Source organism: Cyprinus carpio, chromosome B8 (genome assembly GCF_018340385.1).
Source record: "Cyprinus carpio isolate SPL01 chromosome B8, ASM1834038v1, whole genome shotgun sequence".
Taxonomy (NCBI): domain Eukaryota; kingdom Metazoa; phylum Chordata; class Actinopteri; order Cypriniformes; family Cyprinidae; genus Cyprinus; species Cyprinus carpio.
Window position 1 is genome coordinate 17,772,900 of NC_056604.1, and position 13,810 is coordinate 17,786,709.

Here is a 13,810-nt window from a genome sequence, read left to right on the forward strand (position 1 = left end):
TCTCTCTCTAAATAATCTGGAAATAATTTATCAAGGTTTCCACAAAAATGCAGCACAACATTTTCAGCATTGGTTGTAATAAAAACAGTTTCTTCAGCATTATATTAGAATGATTTCTTAAGTATCATGTGACATTGAAGACTGGAATCATGATGCTGAAAATTCAGCTTTGTCATCACAGGAATAAAACTGATAATAAAATGCATAAAAATAGAAAACAGTAAAATATTAAATCATAATATTACTGTTTTACTGTATTTTTGATCTTGACATAAGCATAAGAGGCTTCTTTAAGAAGAAAAAAAAAATCTTACTGACCCCCAAACTTTGAAAGGTGCTGTGTTATTTCAGGATTTGAACACAGGTCTCCATGGATACTAAACACAAACAGTTGAATGAAATTTAAGTTGTTTATTTTTTTCTTTGGTAATTTCCTGTCTCGTCAACCCATCAGCAACTGTTACTCCCCTCAAAAAAAAAAAGACATCCCTGTGTGAAATTATATTAATTTAGTAGCTTTGTTTTTTTATTTTTCTTTGTTCTCTCTACAGGAGCTGGTAAAAGCAGTATGGTAGAGGAACGGAGGAGAATAAAGACACAGACAATCTGGTGCAGGAGACCGACAGCCAGTACGGCACATGGGAGACAGGACTTCGCACAGATGACAGGTAAACACATGCCTCCCAAAAACCATATAAAATCATCAAACAACTGTCTATGTCCTCAAACTAACATATACACTGTACATGAATGACTCCAAATTATCCGCAGTCACTGTTTGTAACTCAATACCAGGATCAATTGCACTCTTTTGAGTGGGTCATCTATAACAGAGCTATAATGACCTCATGGACAGACACAAAGGCAGGCAGATGCATCTTCATTATAGATCAGACTGGGCTTGTCAGAGAGGTTTGGTTGCAGCAGTGACTAAATGCAAGGGATTCAGATGAAATGAGAGCTGATATACAGTATGTTAATCATTTGGGTTGGATGGGTTGTATCTGTGCCCCTCAAATGATCTTTGGATGGGTGGATATGTGTTGTCTTTTAACAGGGATGTTGATGTAGCCGCTCAGTACTCACAGTTGGCCGGTAACTTTATTAGGAACTGCCAAATTATACATGGTTTAAATTCAATTATATGAAACCAGCACTCATGTAGGCATAAAATGACGTGTGCAAAATCAAATTAAAATCAATGGGCTACTAACCATCTGCTGTTAAAGTGGTGATGTAACAGAAGTAGTGACAGATCTTTTATTCCATATTTTGCCATACAATCCGAGTATAATGGATTATTGAAAAAGAAAAAAAAATGTAGGGTGGGAACTTAGTTCTATAGGAGGAAGATTGAATGCATAGTTGATTGTAAGGATCGTATTGTAAGTTTAAGTCTAGCATACATTGCCAGACAGAAGTCTGCAACCCAAGCTCATGAAAATATGTCCCTCTATATACATTCCTGCAGCACTGTAGTTACATACCTTACTGCACGTTTCACGGCAGTTTCAAATGGAAATGTCCACAGAGTGGCACTAAAACACACTTTCAATATGTGATCGTCGCATGTTTGTATTACGTTGGTACAGGCACGTATTGCTGCATTTTTATTAAGCTGCTTGAGGTACGTATTGTGGCTGTTCAGTATTCAAATATCCGGGAAGTGTCACTAAAAGGTAATGATCTATTGTGATGGAAAATATCCCCTACACCAAACCCAAACCTAAACTTACCCAATAGTGTTAAAAACTGCAAAAGTGATATAAATAACCCATTTGTTGATGCAGCCTTTGTGTGAAAAGGAATAAAAGTTGTGCTGAAAAGTTGTGCAAAAAGATGTTGCCTCTAGTGTTCATTTCAACTGGGAACAAATATGGACATTGTCTACGTTTTTGAGCTGCTGTTTCTTGTTCATCTTGTGTTACAAGTGACAATTTAAATATGTAAGGAAAAATATGATAATGAATAAATAATCAGAAATCTTAATAGTTACATGAATATGTACACTGTAGTATTTATACATTTAATATATTTATGCATAAATCTAGCTACTTAATTTTATTTACAGTTCACTGGCCATACATTGGTGAGGTGTGATAAAAAAGCTCAGTTTGAACCTCATAGCAACCTAGTTTTACTGTCATGTTTTTGGCTTTCTTTCTACATTTTCTGCCACAAATACAGACAACATTTAAGTGTGCTCAAATATTTCTTTTCTACTCCCCAGCCTCACTCCAGCTACACCTTCATCTGATACAAACCTCACCCCATCTCCACGGAAGCCCACCCCACCCACACGGCCGGACAGCCCCATCTCTTTGACACACCAGATGGCTTGACCACGTCTCCTCAAAAGCAGACAGAGCTCCCATTCCCAGAGGTCAGTCTTCACCCTTAAACCATAGGGATAGTTTACCTAAAAATGAAAAAATTGTCATTATTTAATCACCCTCATACTGTTCCAAACCCATAAGACTTTCATTCATCTTCAAAACAAAATTAAGATAGTTTTAATGAATGTAAGAGGTTTGTGTCAAAGTCCATGACAGAAATGAACAGATTGAATTTAGACTTTTATCATTGATTACACCACTTAAAGAGATACTCCACCCCAAAATGAAAATTTTGTCATTAATCACTTACTCCCATGTCGTTCCAAACCCGTAAAAGCTTTGTTCATCATCTCCTCTGTGTCACTCCACATCAGCATAGTGCCATTTTGGTGAATCTGAGCTGTACGCAGGCAGCGTGCGCTCTTCGGTATCGCCACAAGGATAACGTTTTCTACGTATATTTACTCCTTGATTTGAAAGAAAACAGCGCATCCTGTGTCGCGGCTGACACAGAAGAGTGTACGCTACCTGCGTTACAGCTCGATTCGCCAAAAAAAATGCCACTAACGCTGATGTGGAGTGACACAGAGGAGACAAATTGATGAATAAAGTCATCATTTTTTGTTTTCTTCGTGTACAAAAAGTATTCTTGTCACTTCATAGCGTTACGGTTGAATCACTGATGGCAGACGGACTATTCTGACGATGCTTTTCATACTTTTATGGACTTTGACAGTGTAACTTACTGAGAACAGTCACTAGCCTCCCGGTTTTCATCCAAAATATCTTAAATTGTGTAAATATCTTAATTGTGTTTCCGAAGACAAAACAAAGCTTTAACGGGGTTTGGAACGACGTGGGGGTAAGTGATTAATGACAAAATTTCATTTTGGGGTGGAGTATCTCTTTAATTCATATGGATTACTTTTACAGTGTCTATGAACTTTTTGAAGTGTCAAAGTTTTGGTGGAATGGACTTAAAGTGGGTTGACAGAAATCTCTCACGTCTCACTGAAAGGACAGTTGATGCAAAATCTGGAAATTCTGTCATCATTAACTCACCATCATGTCGTTTCAAACCTGTTTGACTTTTTCCCTGTGCAGCATAAAATAACATATTTTGAAGAATGTTGGTAACCAAAACAATTTCAGTTCCCATTGACTTCCATTATATGGAAAAGAAACACAATGAAAGTCAATAGGAACTAAAATGGGTTTGATTACCAACATTCTTTAAATTATCTTTGGTGTTTTTATAGAAAAATTTAGTCATATAGGTTTGGAATGACATGAAGGCAAGTGAATGATGACACGTTTTCATTTTTTTGAGAACGATCTCTATAAATTTGAATGCAAACACAAAACTGTACATGGCATTTGTTTGACATGTCGCTTTCTTTGTAGACCCCCACAACACTGTTAGACTCTAGTGCACTACGCGCCAGGGTCAGTTTAAACAAGAAGAGCACTCGCAGAGCCCCGCCCTCTCGAGCCAACCGTCACAGTGCCCTCTTATCACAAGTACCCGAGGGAACTGGAGCAGATGATGAATGGCGCTACAAGGACTCAACAGGTATTATGCACATCTTTGCAGTGAGGCGCATGTGTACCATGCACAGCTCATCCCAAGATGTTGGGTTTTTGTATGTTGCAAGTCCTCTTTGGATCATAATTGTCTTTGTACCGTCGCGTCAATAAAATCTAGTCCTCTGCATTTACGCCAGTCTTTCTCTCTGTATGTAGAGGAGAAGACAGGCTCTTCTAAGCAGGGTGAGGAGTCAGACTCTGAGGAGCAGGCCAAGGGAATCTGAATCCCGTACTTCCTCCATGTCTCAGCCTCAGAGAGTGGCGCTCTTCCCTGGCATGGACCCATCTGCTCTCAAGGTGAGGGGTTTTTGGGGATTTTTTCCACCTGTTTCCATTTCCATAACCTTGTAAAGCCTGACAAATTAAATAAAAGTCTGGAAAATCTCATTTTTGGAAATGTAACCGTTTATTGAAACTTTAGACAAAATCTGAAAGCTTGTAATGTTAATCAGTGATATACAATATAACAGACAAATGTGTGTATATATATACGTCTGTGGCATGCGGTGGTGTTTTAAAATGAGGAGGTATATATATACAGGTCCTTCTCAAAAAATTAGCATATTGTGAAAAAGTTCATTATTTTCCATAATGTAATGATAAAAATTAAACTTTCATATATTTTAGATTCATTGCACACCAACTGAAATATTTCAGGTCTTTTATTGTTTTAATACTGATGATTTTGGCATACAGCTCATGAAAACCCAAAATTCCTATCTCAAAAAATTAGCATATCATGAAAAGGTTCTCTAAACGAGCTATTAACCTAATCATCTGAATCAACTAATTAACTCTAAACACCTGCAAAAGATTCCTGAGGCTTTTAAAAAACTCCCAGCCTGGTTCATTACTCAAAACCACAATCATGGGTAAGACTGCCGACCTGACTGCTGTCCAGAAGGCCATCATTGACACCCTCAAGCGAGAGGGTAAGACACAGAAAGAAATTTCTGAACGAATAGGCTGTTCCCAGAGTGCTGTATCAAGGCACCTCAGTGGGAAGTCTGTGGGAAGGAAAAAGTGTGGCAAAAAAAACTGCTGCACAACGAGAAGAGGTGACCGGACCCTGAGGAAGATTGTGTGGAGAAGGACCGATTCCAGACCTTGGGGGACCTGCGGAAGCAGTGGACTGAGTCTGGAGTAGAAACATCCAGAGCCACCGTGCACGGGCGTGTGCTTTTGAACCAGAAACAGCGGCAGAACCGCCTGACCTGGGCTACAGAGAAGCAGCACTGGACTGTTGCTCAGGGTCCAAAAGTATTTTTTTCGGATGAAAGCAAAATTTTGCATGTCATTCGGAAATCAAGGTGCCAGAGTCTGGAGGAAGACTGGGGAGAAGGAAAATGCCAAAATGCCTGAAGTTCCAGTGTCAAGTACCCACAGTCAGTGATGGTCTGGGGGTGCCGTGTCAGCTGCTGGTGTTGGTCCACTGTGTTTTATCAAGGGCAGGGTCAATGCAGCTAGCTATCAGCCATCTGCTGAAAAGCTTTATGGAGATGAAGATTTCGTTTTTCAGCACGACCTGGCACCTGCTCACAGTGCCAAAACCACTGGTAAATGGTTTACTGACCATGGTATTACTGTGCTCAATTGGCCTGCCAACTCTCCTGACCTGAACCCCATAGAGAATCTGTGGGATATTGTGAAGAGAAAGTTGAGAGACGCAAGACCCAACACTCTGGATGAGCTTAAGGCCGCTATCGAAGCATCCTGGGCCTCCATAACACCTCAGCAGTGCCACAGGCCCCCCTGATTGCCTCCATGCCACGCCGCATTGAAGCAGTCATTTCTGCAATAAGGATTCCGACCAAGTATTGAGTGCATAACTGAACATAATTATTTGAAGGTTGACTTTTTTTGTACTAAAACCACTTTTCTTTTATTGGTCGGAATGAAATATGCTAATTTTTTGAGATAGGAATTTTGGGTTTTCATGAGCTGTATGCCAAAATCATCAGTATTAAAACAATAAAAGACCTGAAATATTTCAGTTGGTGTGCAATGAATCTAAAATATATGAAAGTTTAATTTTTATCATTACATTATGGAAAATAATGAACTTTTATCACAATATGCAAATTTTTTGAGAAGGACCTGTATATACTGTCACACCCTTGGACTTTTTGTTGTGTTTTGATCCCCCCATGTGTTCTGTGTGACCTAGTTTTCCCTCATGTCTGATTGTCATTTGGTTCAGGTGTGTGTCATTAATTACCCTCATCAGCCCTCCTATTTAAGTTGTGTTCAGTTCACTATTTGTCGTCCGGTATACGAAGTCCATACGTGTGTTTTCTGCCTGTCTGTTTTGGAATTACCCTCTTGTGGAATAATTAAAGACTTTTTTCATTGGTCATCATCTTCCTCGTGCATTTCATTCCACCATAGCATGACATACACTACTGTTTAAAAGTTTGGGATCAGTAAGATTTTTATTGTTTTTAAAGAAGTTTATTCTGCTCATTAAGGCTGCATTTATTTGATTAAAAATACAGAAAAAAAAACAGAAATATTGTGAAATATTATTACAAATTAAAATACTACTTTTCTATTTTAATATACTTTAAAATAGAATTATAAGCTGAATTTTCAGCATCATTATCAGCATCATGATCCTTCAGAAATCATTCTAATTTGTTGATTTATTATCAATGTTGGAAACAGTTGCGCTGCTTAATGTTTTGGAATCTGTGATACTTTCTTTCAGGATTTTTTGATGAATAATAAGTTAAAAAGAACAGCATTTGTTCATAATAGAAATCAATTAAACAATTAAAGTCTTTATTATCACTTTGTATTCATTTAACACATCCTTGCTGAATAATAGTATTCATTTCTTAAAAAAAAAAAGAAGAAAAAAATGTACTGACCCAAAACGTTTGAATGGTAGTGTATATTGTCACAAAAGATTTCTATTTAAAAAAAATATTATATTTGATACTCTCATTTTACCATGAATATTTTTTTTATAAAAAATACAAAATAATGTCAAATAAACCAAAATTGCTTTAGTCTTGAGATTTTACTAACAATTTAACATTTATTCTTTCATTTACTTTATAAAAATCAGTAGAGATTTCACAGCAAAAAGGTGAATACTATGACCTGAAGGTTATATTTATTATTTTTACTTACTAAAACAGTATGAACTGTCAAATCAGACGACATAAGGAATGTAGAAAATTCAGTGAAGTTTTGATCATGTTGAAGACTGAAATTTGCATATCAAATATGATATACATGGCTGCAGTTCATAACTTTTTATAAGAAAAATATATAAATCTTGGTGATTAAACACCTTCCTGACAATGTTTGTTTTAGGTCTTACAGGCTAGAATTGTATGAATTTGTTTGGAGCTTGTTTGACGTGAGATTCGGTCATTCATTTCAGAATCAGCTAAAGAAGAGAGGAGAGTCGGACAATCAGACAGACGGCCCTTCACCCTCTCAGCTCTCACGCTCACCCAAATCTCCATTCTTGCCTAGAGCCGCCCGTGTGCTGCCTCCTGCTGGCGGCAAAGAGAATGGGTGAGTGCTTTTAGCTCAATAGACATCAGGAAGTCTCAGAATCGTCTCTTGTTTGGCAGTACTGACTATCATGGTGTGGCATGTTTTTTTTGATCAGTATTTTCTCTCTTCATCCCCCTCACAGAGAAGAGTCCTCACCTCAGTGGCTGAAAGAACTAAAGACTAAAAAACGTTTGAGTCAGTATGAAAACGACAGTACAGCCTGAACAAGCAGGTAAATGGTCTATCTATCTGTATGTGCAATTACATTATAACTAGGCTAGTCACAATTTCTGTAGTTGTTTTTTTTTAAACCCATTTTTGATACCATAGCAAAAACAAATTGACACTTTATTAAAAAATGTTACATTTTTCTTTTCTTTTCTTTTCTTTTTTTTTTTAATTGCAAGCAATAGATCAAATAAAATTCCTTTAAGGGCTTTGAATATTTTGACAGCAACATTTAATGTTAAAGTAGAGTAATACAAATGATTCCCTACATGCCTAGCTAAAAAATGATTCCACTTAAATTATTGGCATGATTATTAGGATACAATACATTCATTTAGAATAGTTCAGTCAAAAAAGGACACCCTTATGTTGTTTTAAACCTATAGGGGCTTTCGCAACGGAGGAACCTTTTCATAGTTCCTAGAACTATTGGTGGAAGTTTCCACTAAATGTATTTAGTTCTAGGAACTCCGTTTGGGGGAACTAATTTAGCTCCTACTTCAGAGTAGTCATTTTTAAAAAGCCATGTAAAAATAGTAACTCCATGCTGCAGCGCTAATCGCACACGTTAGCTTCCTGTTGTCTGGAGCATTGTGTTCTTTTCTCAGCCTCCATGATATGTTACATTGCAAGTTGTCATAGGATATTTAGTCAGATTTTCATGCTTTTTATCAATTGCATAAATCGTGCGTTCACATTCCATCTCTGTAATCACGAAACCCATGACACACAACAGAAACAGCTCCGATCACGGCGTCCTCCATTCACCAGTTGTGAATAAAGATGTCGGGTAACACTTTATTCGAAGGTGTCCTTGTTACACGTTACATGTACTTTACTATTATAATAACAATAAAATATGCATAATTACATGCACACAACCCCTAATCCTAACCCTAACCATATAGTAAGTTCATATAGTTAATTAATATTACTCAGTACTTAAATGTTTAATTACACTGTGACAAGGACACTTTAAAATAAAGTGTAACCAGATGTCACCATCGGCTGCTTCAGAGTTCCTACTGCCAGTGAGAATGCAACAGGAAAACGGCCCGAGGGAGAAATCGGTTCTCTAGGAAACATCATGCTGGCTAGTTCCTAGAACTACAAAAGCCAATCATATGACTTGCGTTTTCTGTGAATTGTCATTAAATAAGCCACCAGAACACAAAAAAACAAATCAAGGAAATTTATGCATGATTACCAAGTTTGTTTAAACAATTCATGACCTTTTTGACCCATTAAAAATGCATAGAGTAAGGCATTTACATGACATATTGTCAGGCTAGTAAAGCATAATTTTTTGTGTTTGTATTAAAAATCAGTAAGACATAATGAAGTTGTACTACTTGTATTGGAGGAAAATTGTAACTTGTATTGTTACTTATTGTTAATTATTACAGAGTCTCTTACTTTCGGTGTCCTCTAACACAAACCACATGTCCCGTGTGTTTTCCCCATCATTTCAGGATGCCTTATAACTGCAGTATCTGTAGCTGTAACTTGTGACAGAAGCCTTAACCTTTGACCTGGAGTTGACGGGAAGTCTGCTGCTGCTGCTGACTACAACATCTTTCTGTTTCGTTGGTTTTTCAAGCCTTCCTCTTCAGCCTGAGTCATGTACATGTGCATGGTGCCTTTCTAAAAGATTTCTGACTGACTTAAAGGGCAAAGCAGAGATCTTTAAGTGAATTTCAATCCAATCTATGCCAAGTCAATCTTCACCTCACCTCCACTCCATACAATAAAATTTGCATAGAGCCACTAGTGAGCGAGATAACACCTTATAGCAGAACTGTGGGACCACATGCACCTACGAGTAACCTGAAGTGCTTCATATAACTGGAGTATGATGTTGGTTTATTTTTACCCTTGTATGTTCATATTAGTACAGTTTTCATGCTATTTTTTTTTTTTTTTTTTTTTTGTCATATTCTAATTTTTTTTTTCTTTTCAGTTGATGGTTTTAGTTATCAGTTGCACATGCATTTCCATAGACGATCACAATTTTATTTCTAAACTTTAATAGTCGACAAATCAAAGCTGAGCTGTCTGTATAGAAAGTGTATTTAGTTATGATGAAATGTAAAACACAGAATGTTATATTTGTATGAATGTTAGTTTGAAAGGAAATGGTTAATTTTTAATGATCAAAAATGGAGTTAAAAACATTCATTTACAGAACAGCGGTCCTGTATGTGTGTTTTTGATGTGCGTGTGGGAACCTGTTTGGATGCGCCACTGAATGAATTTAGTTCATCATTTGTTTTCACGTCTTCACTCTTAATAACTAATTTCTTTTTTTTGTTGTTGTTGTTCAGATTTGAGACATTCAGACATGCAAAGCTCTGTGTGCTGCCTCAGTTTGTCTAGCTTTTCACCATTCCATCATATCTCCATCATGTTTGAATCCATAATAATATCATGATTGGAAAAATTGCGCATGTACAATCAGTCATTCCACTTTACGCTCTTCTTTTTATCCCAATACTTTACTTGCTTAAACAATGGGCTAAAAATGTTGATGGGAAATTGCACAATGAGCATAAAAATCTGTTTTTCTTCCCTTATAAGATAATGAATTAATACAGAAGAGAAAAGTTTCATTTGTGTCCCTCACTCTTGGTTACATACATCATGAATTCTTTTTTTTTGTTTGTTTACTAGTTTGCTATGGGAAATTTGAAACGTCGAAGTACTGTAAACATTGATTTTTCACATTACATTGCACACTTGTTGTTACCGTGTTTTAAAAAACGCTGGGCCGTTGTGCCACTCCCACCTAACAAGCACTTTTCACCTGTTAATGAACAGCGGTTCTGACCAGTAGTCACGTTTGTTACGCATGTGTCTTCACACGTGATGTCAATGTTGTGATGTTGGTATGCTGATGGTATGTGAGTAATGTGTCCTATAGGTGTTGTTGTTGTTTTTTTTTTATTTTTTCTATTATCAGCTTTTTTTCATTGTCTGCCTATAGTTGTTATAGTCTGTTTAAGGGTAATTTGTCCTTTTTATTTTAAATTTGACTGTAAATATGTTTATTGCACTGTTGTAATGCCAGTGTCCAATACTGTAAATTCATAATAAAATTGACTAAAAATTTATTTTAATTCTTGTAAAAAAAAGTGTGTTTTTCAGAGCTTTTAAGAAGATTTTTTTTTTTTTTCCAAGGCTATAAAGCCACTGGGAAGAGCTCATCCATTAACACCATCTTTGCCAGAAAACTCTGTGTTAATGTGCACATAATAGTCCAAATTCTGATTAAAGCTCATTCTGAAAAGACATTAACATGGTTCACAGCTATTGGAATATTCCCATTAAACATATAATCAGAATATTCCAAATACACCAAGACATGCAAACTCTGCTAATTTATTATGGACATACATTTTGAAATGTATTTTACTGTTCAGAGGTTGAGGGTCAGAAACTTTTATTCAGCAGGGGTTCAGTAAGGATCATGTGACACTGAAGAATGGTGCAATGGCTGCGAAGAATTCAGCTTTACCCTCACAGGAATAAATGATATTTTCAAATATATTATTATAGAAAACTATTTTCAATTGTAATAATTTCACAAGTTACTGGTTTTACTATATTTTTGATCAAATAAATGGTCTTCAATGAGACATGAGTAAAGAGACTTTCAAAAAAGATTATTGATCTCAATGGGATTTCCTAGCTAAAAAATATGAACGTGTTTTGAATTGTGAATAATCTTGAATCTTTGATATGAGGCAGGTTAAGATGTCAGTTTCAAATGTAATACACTGAATGTAATATTTTAACATCATGGAGCAATTAAAAAGACCTCAATCAGCTATAGATTTCAAAAAAGTCCAATTTACTTATAAAAAACAGTGAATGCCCAAATAAAAGCAGCTCAGAAACATTCGTAACGCAAAAATCACTTATTTATTTCTCAGCAGTAGCAAACAGAATCACTGACGCAACTGAAAGAGTCAAAGATAAGCATTCAGAGGTGAAGAGTAAGGAAATCTTTAGGGTTTGAGGAGAAGTGCTGGGAACTCAGGTGGAGGGTTGGAAGGCCCCTCTTGGGTGATACTTGCATGTCACGGATGCGCCTCACGGACTGGATCTGAGGCAGCACGGCCCCAAACTCAGCACAATCCTTAAATTCTCCTTTCTCAAACAAGTACTGGTAGCCTCTATATCCTGGGTAATGATAGGCCACCCAGCTGGAACCAAGATAACAACAAGAAATGAGCTAAAACAATTACTATGCAGGAGAACATTTAAAGGTTAGCCTGAAAAGTGTCAGAAATGGTCTTAAATGTGAGTTCACTATACTCGTGTCAGCGTTTTACTCACGTGCCACTCTGCACACGAACTGAAGAGACTTTCTCATGGTATCCATGAGCGTGGAAGCTGGGAACATCATCATCTGTGATCTCAATCTTCTTCCCAGCGAAGCTTGGGTTCTCATAGAGTACGATCTTGTGTTCCTGGCTGTCCTGCAAGGACATAGGAAGTGCAGAACAGAATATTAAGAGCCCCTCATTGGGAAATATTCATTAATATACACATTTGGACACACCTGACTCAAAAGTTTTATGATATGCTGGTTGAGAGAATGTCCAGAGGACATTGGGGAAGCTAAATTATTAGTTTTCCTTTGTCACTATATAATTTCCATAATTCAATTTTATAGTTTGATTATGACAATACTATTATTTTCATATATGTAAAATAGTCATAATTAAGTATGAATCCCAACTTTTGACTGGTACTGTATATATTAGACAATTTTATAATCCTGGAGATAGCTGTTAGTTACCACTTTGATGGGGCGGAAGGCGACGATGCAGTCACTGCGTCTGCTGTTGGTCCAGGCGTCCCAGCGAGGATACTCACCCTTCTCAAACACATACTGTTCCCCCTTACAGCCGGGCTGCTCATATCCCACCCACCTGGAACAAAAGATGTATAAGTCTTTACTTTCTTGCTCATTCACTTTCCTTTACATAACAGTTCTCCAATCTGATAAGACCAAGAAAACTGACATAACAGTCCAGCAGAACTGATACATTTCACTGTTTGTATCAGTCCACTTGTCTGGGTTGACAGATTTCCAGAAAAGAGTATGTGAGTGGTATGGAGTTGTTTCAGTGTGTCTGAAACAGGGTTGCCAGATCTGTGTAATAATCAAATTGGATAATAAAATATATACTCCCATACCTAAAATATATATATTTTACAGTCACAATTATGCATTATAATTGTGTTGCTTGACAACAAGCAAAGCCTTAAGCTGTCGTCGCTTCTTTTAGAATTGTTATCCTTGGCAGAGGAAAAAAATATCCGTACAAATTAAACAATTTATGTTTGAAATGTACATTATTCAATATTAACTTCTTATTTATTGAATGTAACGCAATATAACCCCCGCAAACGTGCTATTTTCTCTCACACACAAACTCACGGCCCACACAGCACCAGTATTGAGCCCACTTTCGCCACGTCCGCCTCCTGGATGTTGTTACAGGGCTCAGTCAGCTCATGACAGCGGCCTATGACGCAACCATGAACCAAAATGACCAACTATGAATAAAAAGGAAGATAAACAAAATAAAAAGGAAAATAAACAAAAATAACTGATAAGAGCTATTCACACCACACATACTCTGGGAACGTGTTTGTACCTTGAAGTTGCTGGCAACTGGTTGTTTTTGCTTGGTTGCAGGGTTCTGGTGATCAGTTGCCATAGTGAACCAATATGGGTGTGATGAGCTTTGTTCGGAGATAACATTAGTAATAAAATAGGAAGCAAACAATAATTATTAGTGTCAATTGTGTAGATATTTAAATATCGCAAAAGCATAAGAGTGCATGACTGACAAGGTTGAGTTGTTATATTTCACAATTAAGTAGCTAAAATATCTGAAAATGAAAAGAACACAAACTATAATAATAATAAAGCAATAATATGCGTATCTTACCAGCTCCGGGGTGTGCCAGTCACTGTGGGGTGGCATCAGCAGCTTAATATATACCTCAAGCTCAGGGGCGGAAACACTGCCAAAACATGTTTCTCATAGTCAGGTCCTAATAGGCTGACCAGCTGGCACTGGGAGGGCTGAAGAAGTACCAGCCAAACATCCTCACCCTGGCTTTCCTACCCT

General features: G+C 37.0%; 1 protein-coding gene, 1 long non-coding RNA gene and 1 pseudogene across 2 annotated transcripts; 2 read left to right on the forward strand and 1 right to left on the reverse strand.

Moving 5' to 3' along the window:
• The first annotated feature begins 2,282 nt into the window (after positions 1-2,282).
• Positions 2,283-4,154, forward strand: LOC122134227. The gene is made up of 3 exons (XR_006155343.1): positions 2,283-2,383; positions 3,741-3,909; positions 4,080-4,154. It is a non-coding gene; the product is annotated as an uncharacterized LOC122134227 (long non-coding RNA).
• Positions 4,150-9,341, forward strand: LOC122138135 (uncharacterized protein KIAA1671-like). The gene is made up of 4 exons (XM_042729029.1): positions 4,150-4,220; positions 7,315-7,451; positions 7,576-7,665; positions 9,134-9,341. The coding sequence occupies exons 1-3, from the start codon at positions 4,164-4,166 to the stop codon at positions 7,655-7,657; spliced, it is 276 nt and encodes a 91-aa protein (XP_042584963.1). The 5' UTR covers positions 4,150-4,163; the 3' UTR covers positions 7,658-7,665; positions 9,134-9,341.
• Positions 9,342-11,576: 2,235 nt separating this feature from the next.
• Positions 11,577-13,796, reverse strand: LOC109092107 (annotated as a pseudogene).
• Positions 13,797-13,810: the final 14 nt, after the last annotated feature.